The sequence below is a fragment of the Crotalus tigris genome, unplaced genomic scaffold, assembly GCF_016545835.1.
Source record: "Crotalus tigris isolate CLP2741 ecotype Arizona unplaced genomic scaffold, ASM1654583v1 scf7180000017785.2122318, whole genome shotgun sequence".
In the NCBI taxonomy this organism is placed as follows: domain Eukaryota; kingdom Metazoa; phylum Chordata; class Lepidosauria; order Squamata; family Viperidae; genus Crotalus; species Crotalus tigris.
This window is the reverse complement of record NW_024096634.1, coordinates 1,713,519-1,726,920: the sequence shown is the minus strand read 5'-3', so window position 1 is coordinate 1,726,920 and position 13,402 is coordinate 1,713,519. Positions and strand designations below refer to the sequence as shown.

Sequence of the window (13,402 nt, the reverse complement as noted above, 5' to 3'; positions counted from 1 at the left end):
ATGACTCCCAACGGAATAAAATTTGGGAAAGTTGTAGTTGCTTCAGTGCTACTGGCTGTTACTGCAGTCATGTGATCTTAATTGTCAGTGTTACATGACTGTTTTGCAATTCCTTGCTCTATCCTCCACCCAGCAGCAGCCACTTGCTTCCATATTTCTTGACCTATTCCACTTTCCCATAGACCCTACCCATCCCACCCTCACCTCTTGTGCACTCATGGCCACTCTTTCCAACCTAGTCATCTGTGCACCCTCCCCAACCCATGTGGCATCTAAAGCACACACCCACATATCCTTCTCAACTTATATGGCATCTGTCTCACAACCCATGTACAATCCTCACCCCTGTGCATCCCCTCTCTTCCTCCCCCACCTGGCAGCAGCATCTTACGTGATTACTGCCCTTGATCTTGTAACGTCTGCTGGCTTCCCCACTGACTTTTCTTCTGAAAGCTTCCCACAAGCAAAGTGAATGGGAAGCTGTCAAGTATTCAAGAGAAGGAAGGGGGAGGAGGGAAGATAATAGCAGAATGATAGGGTGTGCAGGAAAGAAGGGGAGAAGGGAAGGAGAGAAGGAGACAGGGAAGTAAGATGAAAGGAAGGAGGGGAGGGAGAAACAGGAAAGAAGGAGGGGAGGGAGGAAGGAAGGAAGGAAGGAAGGTAGGTAATGACAGAATGATAGGAAAGGTGAAGAAAGGAGAAGGGAAGGGGGAAGGAAGGAAGATCAATTTCTGATGCTCCATACCAGTTTCCCACAAGGTAAGTCAAGGAAAGGCAACAGGAAGTTGGAAGTCACTGCCATTCCCACTGCTTTTTTGCCTGCCCATGATCATTCTGTTTTTCTGTTTAGCTAAGGAAATATCTTTGAAATAATGACCCAATGTGGCACAAGTTGTCTAATTGTTGTGAGTATGTGTATGTATGTAGATGAATGGTTGCCCTGTTAGGTATAAATTTTATTATTGTATTTAGGGCGTATGAATGTGAATTATCTTTTATGTATATTAATTGAGTGTGAATGTGTATTGAGTGTCTGTGGTAGGAGAATGGTAGAGTCGGGGGTGGAGCCTGGTGCCCCCTCTGCTGAGTGCAATAGCAAAAGTGGGGGGGCAGGACTTACCCTTGGGCTTGGTGTGCATGGAATGCTAGTCTGGTCGGGAAGGGAGAAGTTGGTGAGGGTGGGGGTACTCCGGGGATGGGAGAAGGTCGGAGCATGGGATGAGCAGATATGGCGGGAGCTGAGGGGCAGCCATTTTCGGGGAACGAGGACTTGCTATATTAGAACGATTCCTTGTTCCGGCCCCTCAAAAGGCCCATCCTGTAGTACTGGTGACAGGGGAGTACAGGGCCCTAGTTGTAGGCTGCTGTTGCTTAATGCCAGGTCCATTGTCAACAAAGCCCCCCTTATCCGTGATCTAATATTGGACAGGGGGGCGGACCTGGCATGTATAACTGAAACCTGGCTGGGCCCTGAGGGGAGTGTTTCCCTCTCGGAGATGTGCCCAGACGGGTTTGTGGTGCTTCATCAGCCTCGACATCAGGGCAGGGGTGGGGGAGTGGCAGTCATTGCTCGGAGGTCCCTGAGTCCTCGTGGGATTCCTGCCCCGGAGATTGTTGGGTGTGGGTCCCTCCTATTGAAGTTGGGTTCACGGGTTCAGTTGGGCTTGTTGCTGACGTACCTACCTCCCAGCTGCGTTGCAACAGCCCTGCCTGCGTTGCTGGAGTCAGTAGCCGGGTTCCCCAGACTTATGGTTACTGGGGGACTTTAATCTGCCATCACTTGGCGAATGCTCAGAGGGGGCGCAAGAGTTCATGGATTCCATGGCAACCATGGACCTGACCCAGGTAATCCAGGATCCGACTCATAGGGGTGGTCACACGCTCGACCTTGTGTTTCTCTCGGGGCAATGGAGACATGATCTGGAATTAAGGGGAATAGAGACCTCTCCCTTGTCATAGATAGATAATTTCCTATTGAGGCTGGACTTCAGAGCATCACTCCCCCACCGCAGGGAGGTGGAGCCGATTAGGTGGTTCCGCCCCAGGCACCTAATGGACCCAGATCGGTTCCAGGAGGAGCTTGGGGAAATACCTGACTCCCTTGTCCACAACTCGTCCGGGTCCCTGGTTGCGGCCTGGAATGAGGCGGCATCCGGGGCCCTGGATCGAATTGCGCCTTTGCGACCTCTCTGTGGGAGTGGTCCCCGGAGGGCGCCTTGGTTTACTGAGGAGCTCCGGGAGATGAAGCACCACAAGAGACGTCTAGAGTGACGTTGGAGGGCCAGTAACTCTGAATCTGACTGATCACTATTAAGAGCCTATCTTAGGACTTATTTAGTGGCGATAAGGGTGGCAAAGCGTGTTCACTTTTCCGCACTTATTGCGTCCTCAGAATCTCGCCCGGCTGCCTTGTTTAGGGTGACCTGCTCCCTTCTTAAAGTGGAGGAGGCGGAGGAACCCTTGCAGGGGAGAGCTGAGGAGTTTGTTCAGTTTCTCTCGGACAAAATCACTCAGATTCAGAGAGACCTGGACTCCGACTGGGCAGTGCCAGCCGAGATGCCGGGGGCTGGTCTTAGTCATGTTATCTGGAGCGAGTTTGAGCCTGTGACCCCTGATGAAGTGGACAAGGCCGTGAGGGCAATGAATGCCGCCACCTGCTTATTGGACCCGTGCCCCTCCTGGCTGGTTTCTGCCAGTAGGGAGGTGACACGAGGCTGGCTCCAGGTGATAATCAACGCCTCCTTGATGGAGGGGTCTTTCCTGCAACCTTTGAAGGAAGCGGTGGTGAGGCCCCTCCTCAAGAAGCCTTCCCTGGACCCAGATGTTTTGAAGAACTTTCGTCCTGTCTCCAACCTCCCCTTTGTGGGGAAGGTTGTAGAGAAGGTGGTGGTGTCCCAACTCTTGCGATCCTTGGATGAAACGAATTATCTGGACCCTTTTCAATCTGGTTTCAGGCCCGGCTACAGCACTGAGACTGCTTTGGTCACACTGACCGATGACCTCTGGCAAGCCCGGGATAGGGGTCATTCCTCTATCCTGGTGCTTCTTGACCTCTCAGCAGCTTTCGATACCATCGACCATGGTATCCTTCTGCGTCGTCCCGGAGAGGTGGGGGTGGGCGGCACCGTAATGCGGTGATTCTCCTCCTACCTCTCTGACAGGTCGCAGTTGGTGTTGGCAGGCGGACAGAGATCGACCCCTAGGCGCCTGGATTATGGGGTGCCTCAGGGCTCGGTCCTGTCCCCCCTCCTTTTTAACATCTACATGAAACCGCTGGGCAAGATCATTCGGCGACACGGGGTGAGGTATCATCAGTATGCGGATGATACCCAATTGTATATCTCCACCCCGTGTCCTTTCAGTGAAGCAGTCGATGTGATGTGCCGGTGCCTGGAAGATGTGAGGGTCTGGATGGGGGTGAACAGGCTTAGATTCAACCCTGAGAAGACTGAGTGGCTCTGGGTCTTGCCCCCCAAGGGTCATTCTGATGGTCCATCATTAGCCCTGGGGGGGGGAAATTTACCTCTCTCAGTGCAGGCACGCAACTTGGGTGTCCTCCTGGACTCACAGCTAAATTTGGAACAACATCTATCGGCTGTGGCCAGGGGGACCTTTGCCCAGGTTCGCCTAGTGCACCAGTTGCGGCCTTATTTGGACCGGGAGGCTCTACTCACGGTCACTCATGCCCTTGTCACCTCAAGACTGGATTACTGTAATGCGCTCTACATGGGGCTACCCTTGAAGAGTGTTCAGATGCTGCAGTTGGTTCAGAATGCAGCCACGAGAGCGATTGTGGGTGCACCAAGGTACACCCACGTGTCATCTATCCTCCGTGAGCTGCACTGGCTTCCTGTGGGTCTCCGGACGCAATTCAAGGTGTTGGTTATCACCTTTAAAGCCCTTCATGGCTTAGGACCAGGTTACTTACAGAACCGCATACTGCCGCATAGTTCCCAGAGACCGGTGAGGTCCCACAGATTGGGCCTCCTTCAGGTCCCGTCGGCCAGACAATGTCGGCCGGCGGGCCCTCGGGGAAGGGCCTTTTCTGTGGTGGCTCCGACCTGGAGGAATCAACTTCCCCCCGAGATTCAAACTACTCCCACCTTGCCGGCCTTTAAGAAAGCCATTAAAACTCTCCTGTTCCGGCAGGCCTGGGGTTGATGTCCCCGGGGGGGGCGGGATATGACTGGACATGATGTATGAATGCACTTATTTTATTGTTTTATCGTTCTATTTATTGTTTTAATTTTTTACACCGCCCTGAGTCCCTAGGGATTGGGCGGCATATAAATTTTATTAATAAATAAAAATAAATAAATAAATAAATAAATAAATAAATAAATAAAGTAATTATTGGTTTGTATTGCTACTACTTCTTAGGTGCAGGGAGATTATAGTCATTATAGTCATTCAGTTTAAGAAAGAATTTAATTTATTATATCTGCCTTGGGTAATCCCTATCTTAGTTTATATATCTTCAGTCTTTTGGGGCAAATTTATATTCTACCTCTGAGCTTCTAAAACTATTTGACTTCAAGATCCTTACCATGAAACTCTATTTCTATGGCCATTTCTTTAGCTGCATGGCTTTACGGACAGACCTACATTACTTTTTTTTTTCCTGCAGATAAGGACTATTCATTACATGTATAACATGTTTCCATTAGATCAGCTTAATGTTACTAAAGAATTTGCAAGCATCTGCTTTTTCAGGTTGCTTGATTATTCAAAAAAATGTAAAAATACATTATAAAAACAGAATGGAAAGAAAGAATAATGTTTTTTTTTAAAAAAGCTCAAGAAGTTTCAATATGAGGTATTTAATTCATATGCAGTCTCAAATATTTGTCTGCTGAATGCAGCTATGTTGACAAAATAGACAACATTCCTATGTTGATCAGTAGAACACACAAGACCAGATTCATTTTTCAGTCAGCTGCCAACATAATGATACTGTTTCTTTCAGCATTCTTGGAAATCTTAGTAACCTGAGCATGCCCAGAACCTTCATTTGGTGTATATTGTAGTCTGTTATATTTGGAAAAAGACATTACAAAGTTTGGGATAAATGTAGGCTTAAAGTAAGAGACTGAATTATTGTGAGCATCTGTGCAGTAGCATTACAAAACAAAGCAATCCCTCTGTTTTGCATTTGCAGTATGATGTTGTATGAAAATATCTAATTAACAACGATTTGCATTGTGACATGGTGATGCACATTTTGTCATTTACCTCCTAGACTCCTACACAAGTTACTTTTACTAAGCTATCCCTTGAATTTTCTATTTTAACTTGCTTTTCTTAGGAAATCTTTTTGATTAGATATATAGCATGTTTTTAACATCTGAAGAACACAGGTGTAATTTTTATTTTTTAATGTTTTATTGAAGCTTTCATATGCTCACTAGCAACTTTAATAGTAAGTAATATTTTAACAGGAAATGCAACTGAGGAAGAAATTAAATCTTCATTTCTTGAAACACTGGAGGATGCCTGCAGCAATCCCAGTGAAGTTTCCTTTGGTGAATTTGAGGATTATTATGAAGGATTAAGTATTGGCATTCTGGATGATGAAGATTTTATTAATGTATTAAGAAATCCCTGGGGAATTTAGAAGTAAAAAATATAATGTAAAAATTAGAAATAGAGACTCTGAACATTTGTTAACTTTCTAAATAGCTTTAATAAATTGGCCTTCATAATCTGAAGGTATAGTAATGTTTAAAGCATGGCTTGTTTTTCTTCTTGCAATTAAAGTATTGAAGGGATTTTATTGTGTTTATGATTTTAGTATGTTTAAGTTTGACACTAGCAGCTATTTTATATATAGTAACCATTTTATATTGATACTTGTAGTGTTATCATGTAATCATTGTTTTGTTATTTTGTAATCATTATTTTGTAGCTAATTGCCTGAGCAGATGCTTTATATATATTGGAAAAGTAAAAGTCTCATGTTAAACATACAGGAGATTGCTTATATGAAAAGAGCATGGTAAGGAGAGGGGGAAAAGGAGTTACGGATGGAGCCTGGGTTGTTGTGTATGAGTCTTCATCTTGGAATTGTTTTTTGGTATCTTATGCCTGGTACAAAGATCTGATCTTTTTGTTCTGGAAAGGTATAAAAGGTAAAAGACATCTGTTGATCAAAACGGAGAGGGGTTGCCTAATTCCTCTTCGTGGCTGGCAAAGGAATAAAGACAACAACCAGGAAAGATGTCTTCCACCTTTTATGCCTTTCCAGAACAAAAAGATCAGGTCTTTGTATATACAGTATTCTCTGTAGGCTAAGATATTAAAAAAGCTCATTCAAGTCATAGCAGAAGGCCTCAAAAACAGACAAATGTTTCTGGAGTTTGTGAAAGCTATGTTCAGTTTCTCTGCAGAACATTTAATATTCCACCTAAGGAAAAAAAATAAGCCTTTCTGTATATACGTTCAACAGGATGCATGTAGGGATTATCTGAATAGAACCCAGGAGTCTGACCAGGGATTACTATTTCAACCTTTATTGACTCATCCATTCCACTGGAAAATAATGCCTTTCAACTAACAAAAGATGAAGGGAAATAGGCCTATGTTAAGAGGCTAAATTACTGTATGACAGGATTGCGCATCCTTCAGCTGTAATTTTCTAATTGATCAGATGGGATAGCGCCCAAGAAGGTACATAAGGAAAAACAGAGAAGACATGCAGAGGGAGGTTTCAAAGCAATCAATTCTTATAAAAATAGTACCTGGTAGTACTCTTGGCAGCCTACTTCAGTGTACAGTATGCTTTCAGTTCCTGAGGATGAGAATAACAGAATCTGACTTTACCTTTTATTTAGCCAAATTTAATGTGATAATTTTTCAGAAGACCTGGATGCAAGAAGGAACTCATCTTAATGGATATTATTAGACTTCTCTGATACTAAAGGGGAGTCAGGGCAAGAGATACAACAGTGTGAGGAGCTTATAATATTTATTTCTACTAGATTCTAAGTTTTAGAAATTGGTCTTGCCCCACTGAATTTTGCAATAGCAACATTAATAAAATTCAGCCACTGCAGTCTTATTGCGCATCATCCCCCCTCCTCCGAGAATCTGCTTAAAACTAATCATCATTGATATGTCAATAATTTCAGTGTCAGAAGTGGGTGAGTAATGCAAAGAATTTCCACAATGTCTTCCATATCTAGAATCTTTCCACTTTGCTGTTTGCCATTCGCAATCTGCTGCTATCTAACTATGCTGAATTGTACTTAGCGCAGGTCTTCAGCCGACTGGATCTGATTATTTTAAATGGTGTCACTAAGGGAGATTTTCTAGGGGCATTTATTTGGGGAGCATGTACATCTATGACTACCCTTGGTTATGTGACTGTCATTTACAACTTTCTGTAATTTGTAGATAGTAGAAAGCTGATTGAAAGCTTATTACTATCATGAGCTTCAAGCCTCCATCAAAAAGGGCAAGAAATATGTTTTTCATCCTGCAGTTTAAACAGGTGTGGTACTGCTTCTCATTTAAGGTAGTTAATGCAAATATGGCAGAAATGTTGAATTTGATGCACATTTTACAACTTGGAACGTCTATTGTAGAGACACTGATGTATTCAGAGTCCTCAATTGGAGCATTCCTTGTGAGCTGATTTCAGTTCATAGATAATTAAGGACAGTATTAAGTATAAAATAACCCTGAATAATGCAGTGCTAATTGTAACTAAACATCAACTTGGATATTTCTAATTTTTTTTAATAGTACAAGTACCTGATTGCAAACTAACATAGTTAGCTATAGAGGAGCTATAGAGGAGCGCTTGATTCATTTACTAACTTCAGCAAAGTTCAACAATCCTTCTTCCATTTGAAAAATAGTATCTGCCCTTCTATATTCTTTTACTTGAGATCTCCTATCCCAGTAGGAAAGCGGGAGGAATTCATCCACCTGGTATATGCAGGAAATTTGAACAGAATGGTCTCAGAAAGATTTGGTCTTCTTCCACCTTGGCCCCTATGTTAATATCTGGGCTTCCAAACTGGAAGTCTGCTTAAGAGTTAGCTTGAGGTAAGATGGGTGGCCTATAAATTGTATAAACAAAATAAAAAAAATAAGGTTGGCAAACTTATTAGACTGATAAGCTCCAATGTTGGCTTCATAATTTACAGGTATAAACTACATTTTCTGGAAATTGCAATGATCTGAAATTTATTTCAGGCTCATGACCCCAACCTTACATGGCTAGAGACAAAATTCTATTTGGTAATCTGCCACATGATCCAGAAATGGAACAGAAGAGAAGAAAAGCTAGGGAGAAGGGGATGAGGATGATAGAGATGTGTAGGGTAGTATTTCAGCATTTCACCATGTTCGTAATCTAGTATTTTGTTTTAATGATCTAGTAATTACTTTTTAAATTTTCCCAGTATTTAATACTTTATGCATATTGTACTCTGACTTACTTTATTTTAATATCTGTGTAATACTTTATGTTCTTTTATCATGTCTCTGTCCAACTGTGCAATGACTATATTAAAGAATTGATTGATTATGAAAATGCACTCTTGGTATATGTAGTTTTATTTTGGGAATTATTTTAATGTGATATAGAATGAACACATTTCTTTTAAGAGAAACTGCTTAAGTTTTCTTTCTTGAATACAAAGACAGATGAAAAATTGAAGGGGAAAATCCATAATTCTTGAAAAGAGAGACATTATATTACTAATTCCACTATTTGTGTTCTGATAATTTAACTAAATATTCTAAGAAAATTTACAACTTGTCTTATTTATTTATTTATTTATTTATTTATGAGACTTATATACCGCTTTAAGTGCAAGCACTCTCTAAGCGGTGTACACCAGTAAGCAATGTATATATATATTTACATTGCCCCCAACAATCTGGGTCCTCATTTTACCTACCCCGGAAGGATGGAAGGCTGAGTCAACCTTGAGCCGGTGAGATTTGAACCGCTGACCTGCTGAACACAGTCAGCTAAAGTGGCCTGCAGTACTGCACTCTAACTGCTGCGCCACCTCGGCTCTATAGTTCTATGGTTTAACTTTTAAAAATGAATTAAAATTCAATCATTTATTGCTTAAACATTAAATGATTTAATATGCATTATTAGTTAAGTATTTAGTTTATTTCTAAGATATGGGAAAAAGCACCAGTCAGTTACATTTAAAAACAAGAGAACACTTTTTAGTGAACAGTTATTGTGATAACATAATAATATAGTATATATAATTATTGGTGCCCATTAAGTAACATTAATTTGATACCTGTGCTTTATTTCTACTGTAACAGTAGAAGAAGCAGGTGTCAACTCTACAACGAATCTGGCTGCAGCTATCTTGCTCATTCTAGGTTGCCACAAGAATGGGAGGGGGAGCGGAGGATTTCTGCTAGTCTAAATATTTCACTGTCTCGTGGGAACCAAGGTCATTTCTATCGGTTAGGTGGGGGATGTGAGCATTTGGTTAGAAAGCCTGCCAAACTATTCTGTTAGGAAACATAGCTGATTGCATAGCAATGGGATGGGAAGTTTAACTTTGTAATAGTGTTTCTCTTTGGAGGGGATTTCAGACTTGGTTTCACTTTTGACTGTGCCAATACTATGTAACCAATAAACATGTTCTTTGAGGAAATCCCTAGCCTCAGAGTTCTGATTTGTTTGGTCTTGTCTATCAGAACCTTGATAGCAGAACACAAAAAAATCTTTCTCTATTTTAACTATCTAGATATCTATAGAAAGTAAAATGAAACGGTGCAATTACATGTTCTATTTATTTGTTAACAAATCAAATTATTTGGTTACCTGAACCTTGTTGTAGGTTTGTTCATTGTGGTCCTATAGCTCAGTTACATCTTTATTACGGTACAAGTAATTCTTCACTTATGATCAGAACTGAGCCTCAAATTTCCATTTCTAAGCAAGACAATTGTTAAGTGAGTTTTACAAGATTTCTTACCATAGTTGTTAAATAAATCATTGCAGTTGTTAAGTTAGTTACACTGTTGTTAAGTGAATCTGGCTTCTCCATTGACAGTGCTTGTCAGAAGTTTGCAAAAGATGATTACATGACCTTTGTTGTTAGTTGCAAAGTCATGTCCGACCCATCGCGACCCCATGGACAATGGTCCTCCAGGCCTTCCTGTCCTCTACCATCTTCTGGAGTCCATTTAAGCTCATGCCTACTGCTTTAGTCACTCCATCCAGCCACCTCATTCTCTGTCATCTCCTTCTTCTATTGCCCTCAATCTTTCCCAGCATTAGGCTCTTCTCCAGTGAATCCTTCCTTCTCATTAGGTGGCCAAAGTACTTGAGTTTCAACTTCAGGATCTGGCTTTCTAAAGAGCATTTAGGGTTGATCTCTTCTAGGACTGACTGGTTTGATCACCTTGCAGTCCAGGGGACTCACAGGAGTCTTCTCCAGCACCATAGTTCAAAGGCCTTCAATTCTTTTGCACTCAGTCTTTCTTATGGTCCAACTTTCACAGCCATACATTGCAACTGGGAAAACCATGGCCTTGACTATATGCACTTTTGTTGGCAGGGTGATGTCTCTGCTTTTAAGTATGCTGTCTAGATTTGCCATAACTTTCCTCCCCAGGAGCAAGCGTCTTTTAATTTCTTGGCTGCAGTCCCCCATCTGTCACTACCTCCATTTCTTCCCCATCTATTTGCCAGGAATTGACAGGGCTGGATGTCATGATGGTTTTCTTAATGTTGAGTTTCAAGACAACTTTTGCACTCTCTTTCTTCACCCGCATCAAGAGGCTCTTTAGTTCCTCTTCACTTTCTACCATTAGAGTGGTATCATCTGCATATCTTAGGTTGTTGATATTTCTCCCAGCAATCTTAATTCCAACTTTTGATTCATCTAGCCCCGCCTTTCTCATGATGTGCTCTGCATATAAGTTAAATAGGCAGGGTGACAGAATACAGCCTTGCCGGACTCCTTTCCCAATTTTGAACCAATCAGTGGTTCCGTATCCAGTTCTCACTGTTGCTTCTTGACACACATATAGGTTTCTCAAGAGACAAATATGATGGTCTGGTACTCCCATCTCTTTAAGAACTTGCCACAATTTGTTGTGATCCACACAATCAAAGGCTTCAGCATAATCAATGAAGCAGAAGTAGATGTTTTTCTGGAATCCCTAGCTTTCTCCATGATCCAGCATATGTTGGGAATTTGATCTCTAGTTCCTCTGCCTCTTTGAAATCCTGCCTATACTTCTGGAAGTTCTCGATCCACATACTGCTGGAGTCTAGCTTGTAGGATTTTAAGCATAACTTTACTTGCATATGAAATGAGTGCAATAGTGCGATAGTTTGAACACTCTTTGGCATTGCCTTTCTTTGGAATTGGAATGTAAACTGACCTTTTGCAATCCTGTGGCCACTGTTGAGTTTTCCAAATTTGCTGGCAAATTGAGTGTAGCACTTTTACTGCGTTGTCTTTTAAGATTTTGAATAGCTCAGCTGGAATACTGTCACCTTCACTAGCTTTGTTGTTGCTGAGCTTTCCTAAGGCCCATTCACTTCACATTCTAGAATGTCTGGCTCGAAGTTAGTGACCACCCCATTGTGGTTATCAGGAGCGCTAAGCTCATTCTTGTATAGTTCTTCTATGTAATTTTGCCATCTCTTCTTAATCTCCTCTGCCTCTGTTAGGTCCCTGCCATTTTGGTCCTTTATCATGCCCATCTTTGCATGAAACGTTCCCTTCATATTTCCAATTTTTTTGAAGAGATCTCTGCTTCTCCCTATTCTATTGTTTTCTTCTATTTATTTGCACTGTTTATTTAAGAGGGCATTCTTATGTCTTCTAGCTATTCTCTGGAATTCTGCATTCAATTGGGTGTATCTTTCTCTTTCTCCCTTCCCTTTTGCTTCCCTTCTTTCCTCAGCTATTTGCAAAGCTTCCTCAGATAGCCATTTTGCTTTCTTGCATTTCTTTTTCTTTGGGATGGTTTTAGTTTCTACCTCTTGTACAATGTTACGAACCTCCGTCCATAGTTCTTCAGGGACGCTGTCAATCAGATCTAATTCCTTAAATCTATTTGTCACCTCTACTGTATATTCATCAGGGATATGATTTAGTTCATACCTGAGTGGTCTAGTGTTTTCCCCTACTTTCTTCAATTTAAGCCTAAATTTTGCAACGAGAAGCTCATGGTCTGAGCCACAGTCAGCTCCTGGTCTTGTTTTTACTGACTGTATAAAGCTTCTCCATTTTGGCTGCAGAGCACATGGTCAATCTGATTTCTGTGTTGACCGTCTGGTGATTTCCATGTGTAGAGCCATCTCTTGGGTGGTTGGAAAAAAGTGTTTGCTATGACCATCGTATTCTCTTGACAAAATTCTATCAGCCTGTGCCCTGCTTCATTTTGTACTCCAAGGCCAAACTTGCCTGTTATTCCAGTTATCTTTTGGCTTCCTGCTTTAGCATCCCAATCCCCCATGATGATAAGGACATCATTTTTTGGTGTTGATTCTATAAGGTGCTGTAGGGCTTCACAGAACCGGTCAATTTCATCCTCTTCAGCACCAGTGGTTGGGGCATAGATTTGGATTACTGTGATATTCAATAGTTTGCCTTGTATTCACACTGAGAGCATTCTGTCATTTTGGGAATTGTATTCCAGTATTGCTTTTCCTACTCTTTTATTGACTATGAAGGCTACTCCATTTCTTCTGAGGGATTCTTGCCCGCAGTAGTAAACCTGATGGTCCTCTGAGTTTGCTGATTCCTAAGAGTCTTGTCATCTCTTGATTGACCACGTCCAGCTTGCCTTGATTCATGGATCTTACATTCCAGGTTCCTATGGAGAAAAGATCTTTACAGCATCAGACTTTCCTTTCACCACCAGATGCATCCACAGCTGAGCGTCCTTTCGGCTTTGGCCCAGTCACTTCACTGTTTCTGGCACTACTAATACTAGCCCTCTGCTCTTCCCCAGTAGCATATTGGACACCTTCCGACCTGAGGGGCTTATCTTCCAGCGTCATATCTTTTTGCCTTTTGGTACTGTCCATGGGGTTTTCATGGCAAAGATACTGGAGTGGGTTGCCATTTCCTTCTCCAGTGGATCACATTTTGTCAGAACTCTCTGCTATGACCTGTCCATCTTGGGTGACCCTGCATAGCATAGCTCATAGCTTCATTGAGTTACACAAGCCCCCTCATCATGACGGCAGTAATCCATGAAGAGTACATGACCTTGGGACACTGCAATTGCCAGTTGCCAAGCGTCCAAATTTTGATCACATGACTACAGGGATGCTGCAATGGTTGTAAGTATGAAAAACTGGAGAAGGCCTCCGGCACCCAGATCATGCCGCCAGAGGGCCATGGAAGGTTCCCCCAGGCTCAGATCCAGGCAGCAGCAGGAACTGCAGCAG

At 42.3% G+C, this 13,402-nt stretch overlaps 1 protein-coding gene across 7 annotated transcripts in view; it reads left to right on the top strand.

The window, feature by feature from the left end:
• The window catches only part of CAPS2 (calcyphosine 2), a 47,383-nt gene extending 38,840 nt beyond the window's left edge, over positions 1–8,543 (top strand). For all 7 annotated transcript variants that reach the window (XM_039342315.1, XM_039342316.1, XM_039342314.1 and 4 more), the window contains one exon: positions 5,439–8,543. In XM_039342315.1, the coding sequence (XP_039198249.1) occupies positions 5,439–5,614 (176 nt within the window). In that variant the 3' untranslated portion in view covers positions 5,615–8,543. The remainder of the gene's footprint in view (positions 1–5,438) is intronic.
• Positions 8,544–13,402: the final 4,859 nt, after the last annotated feature.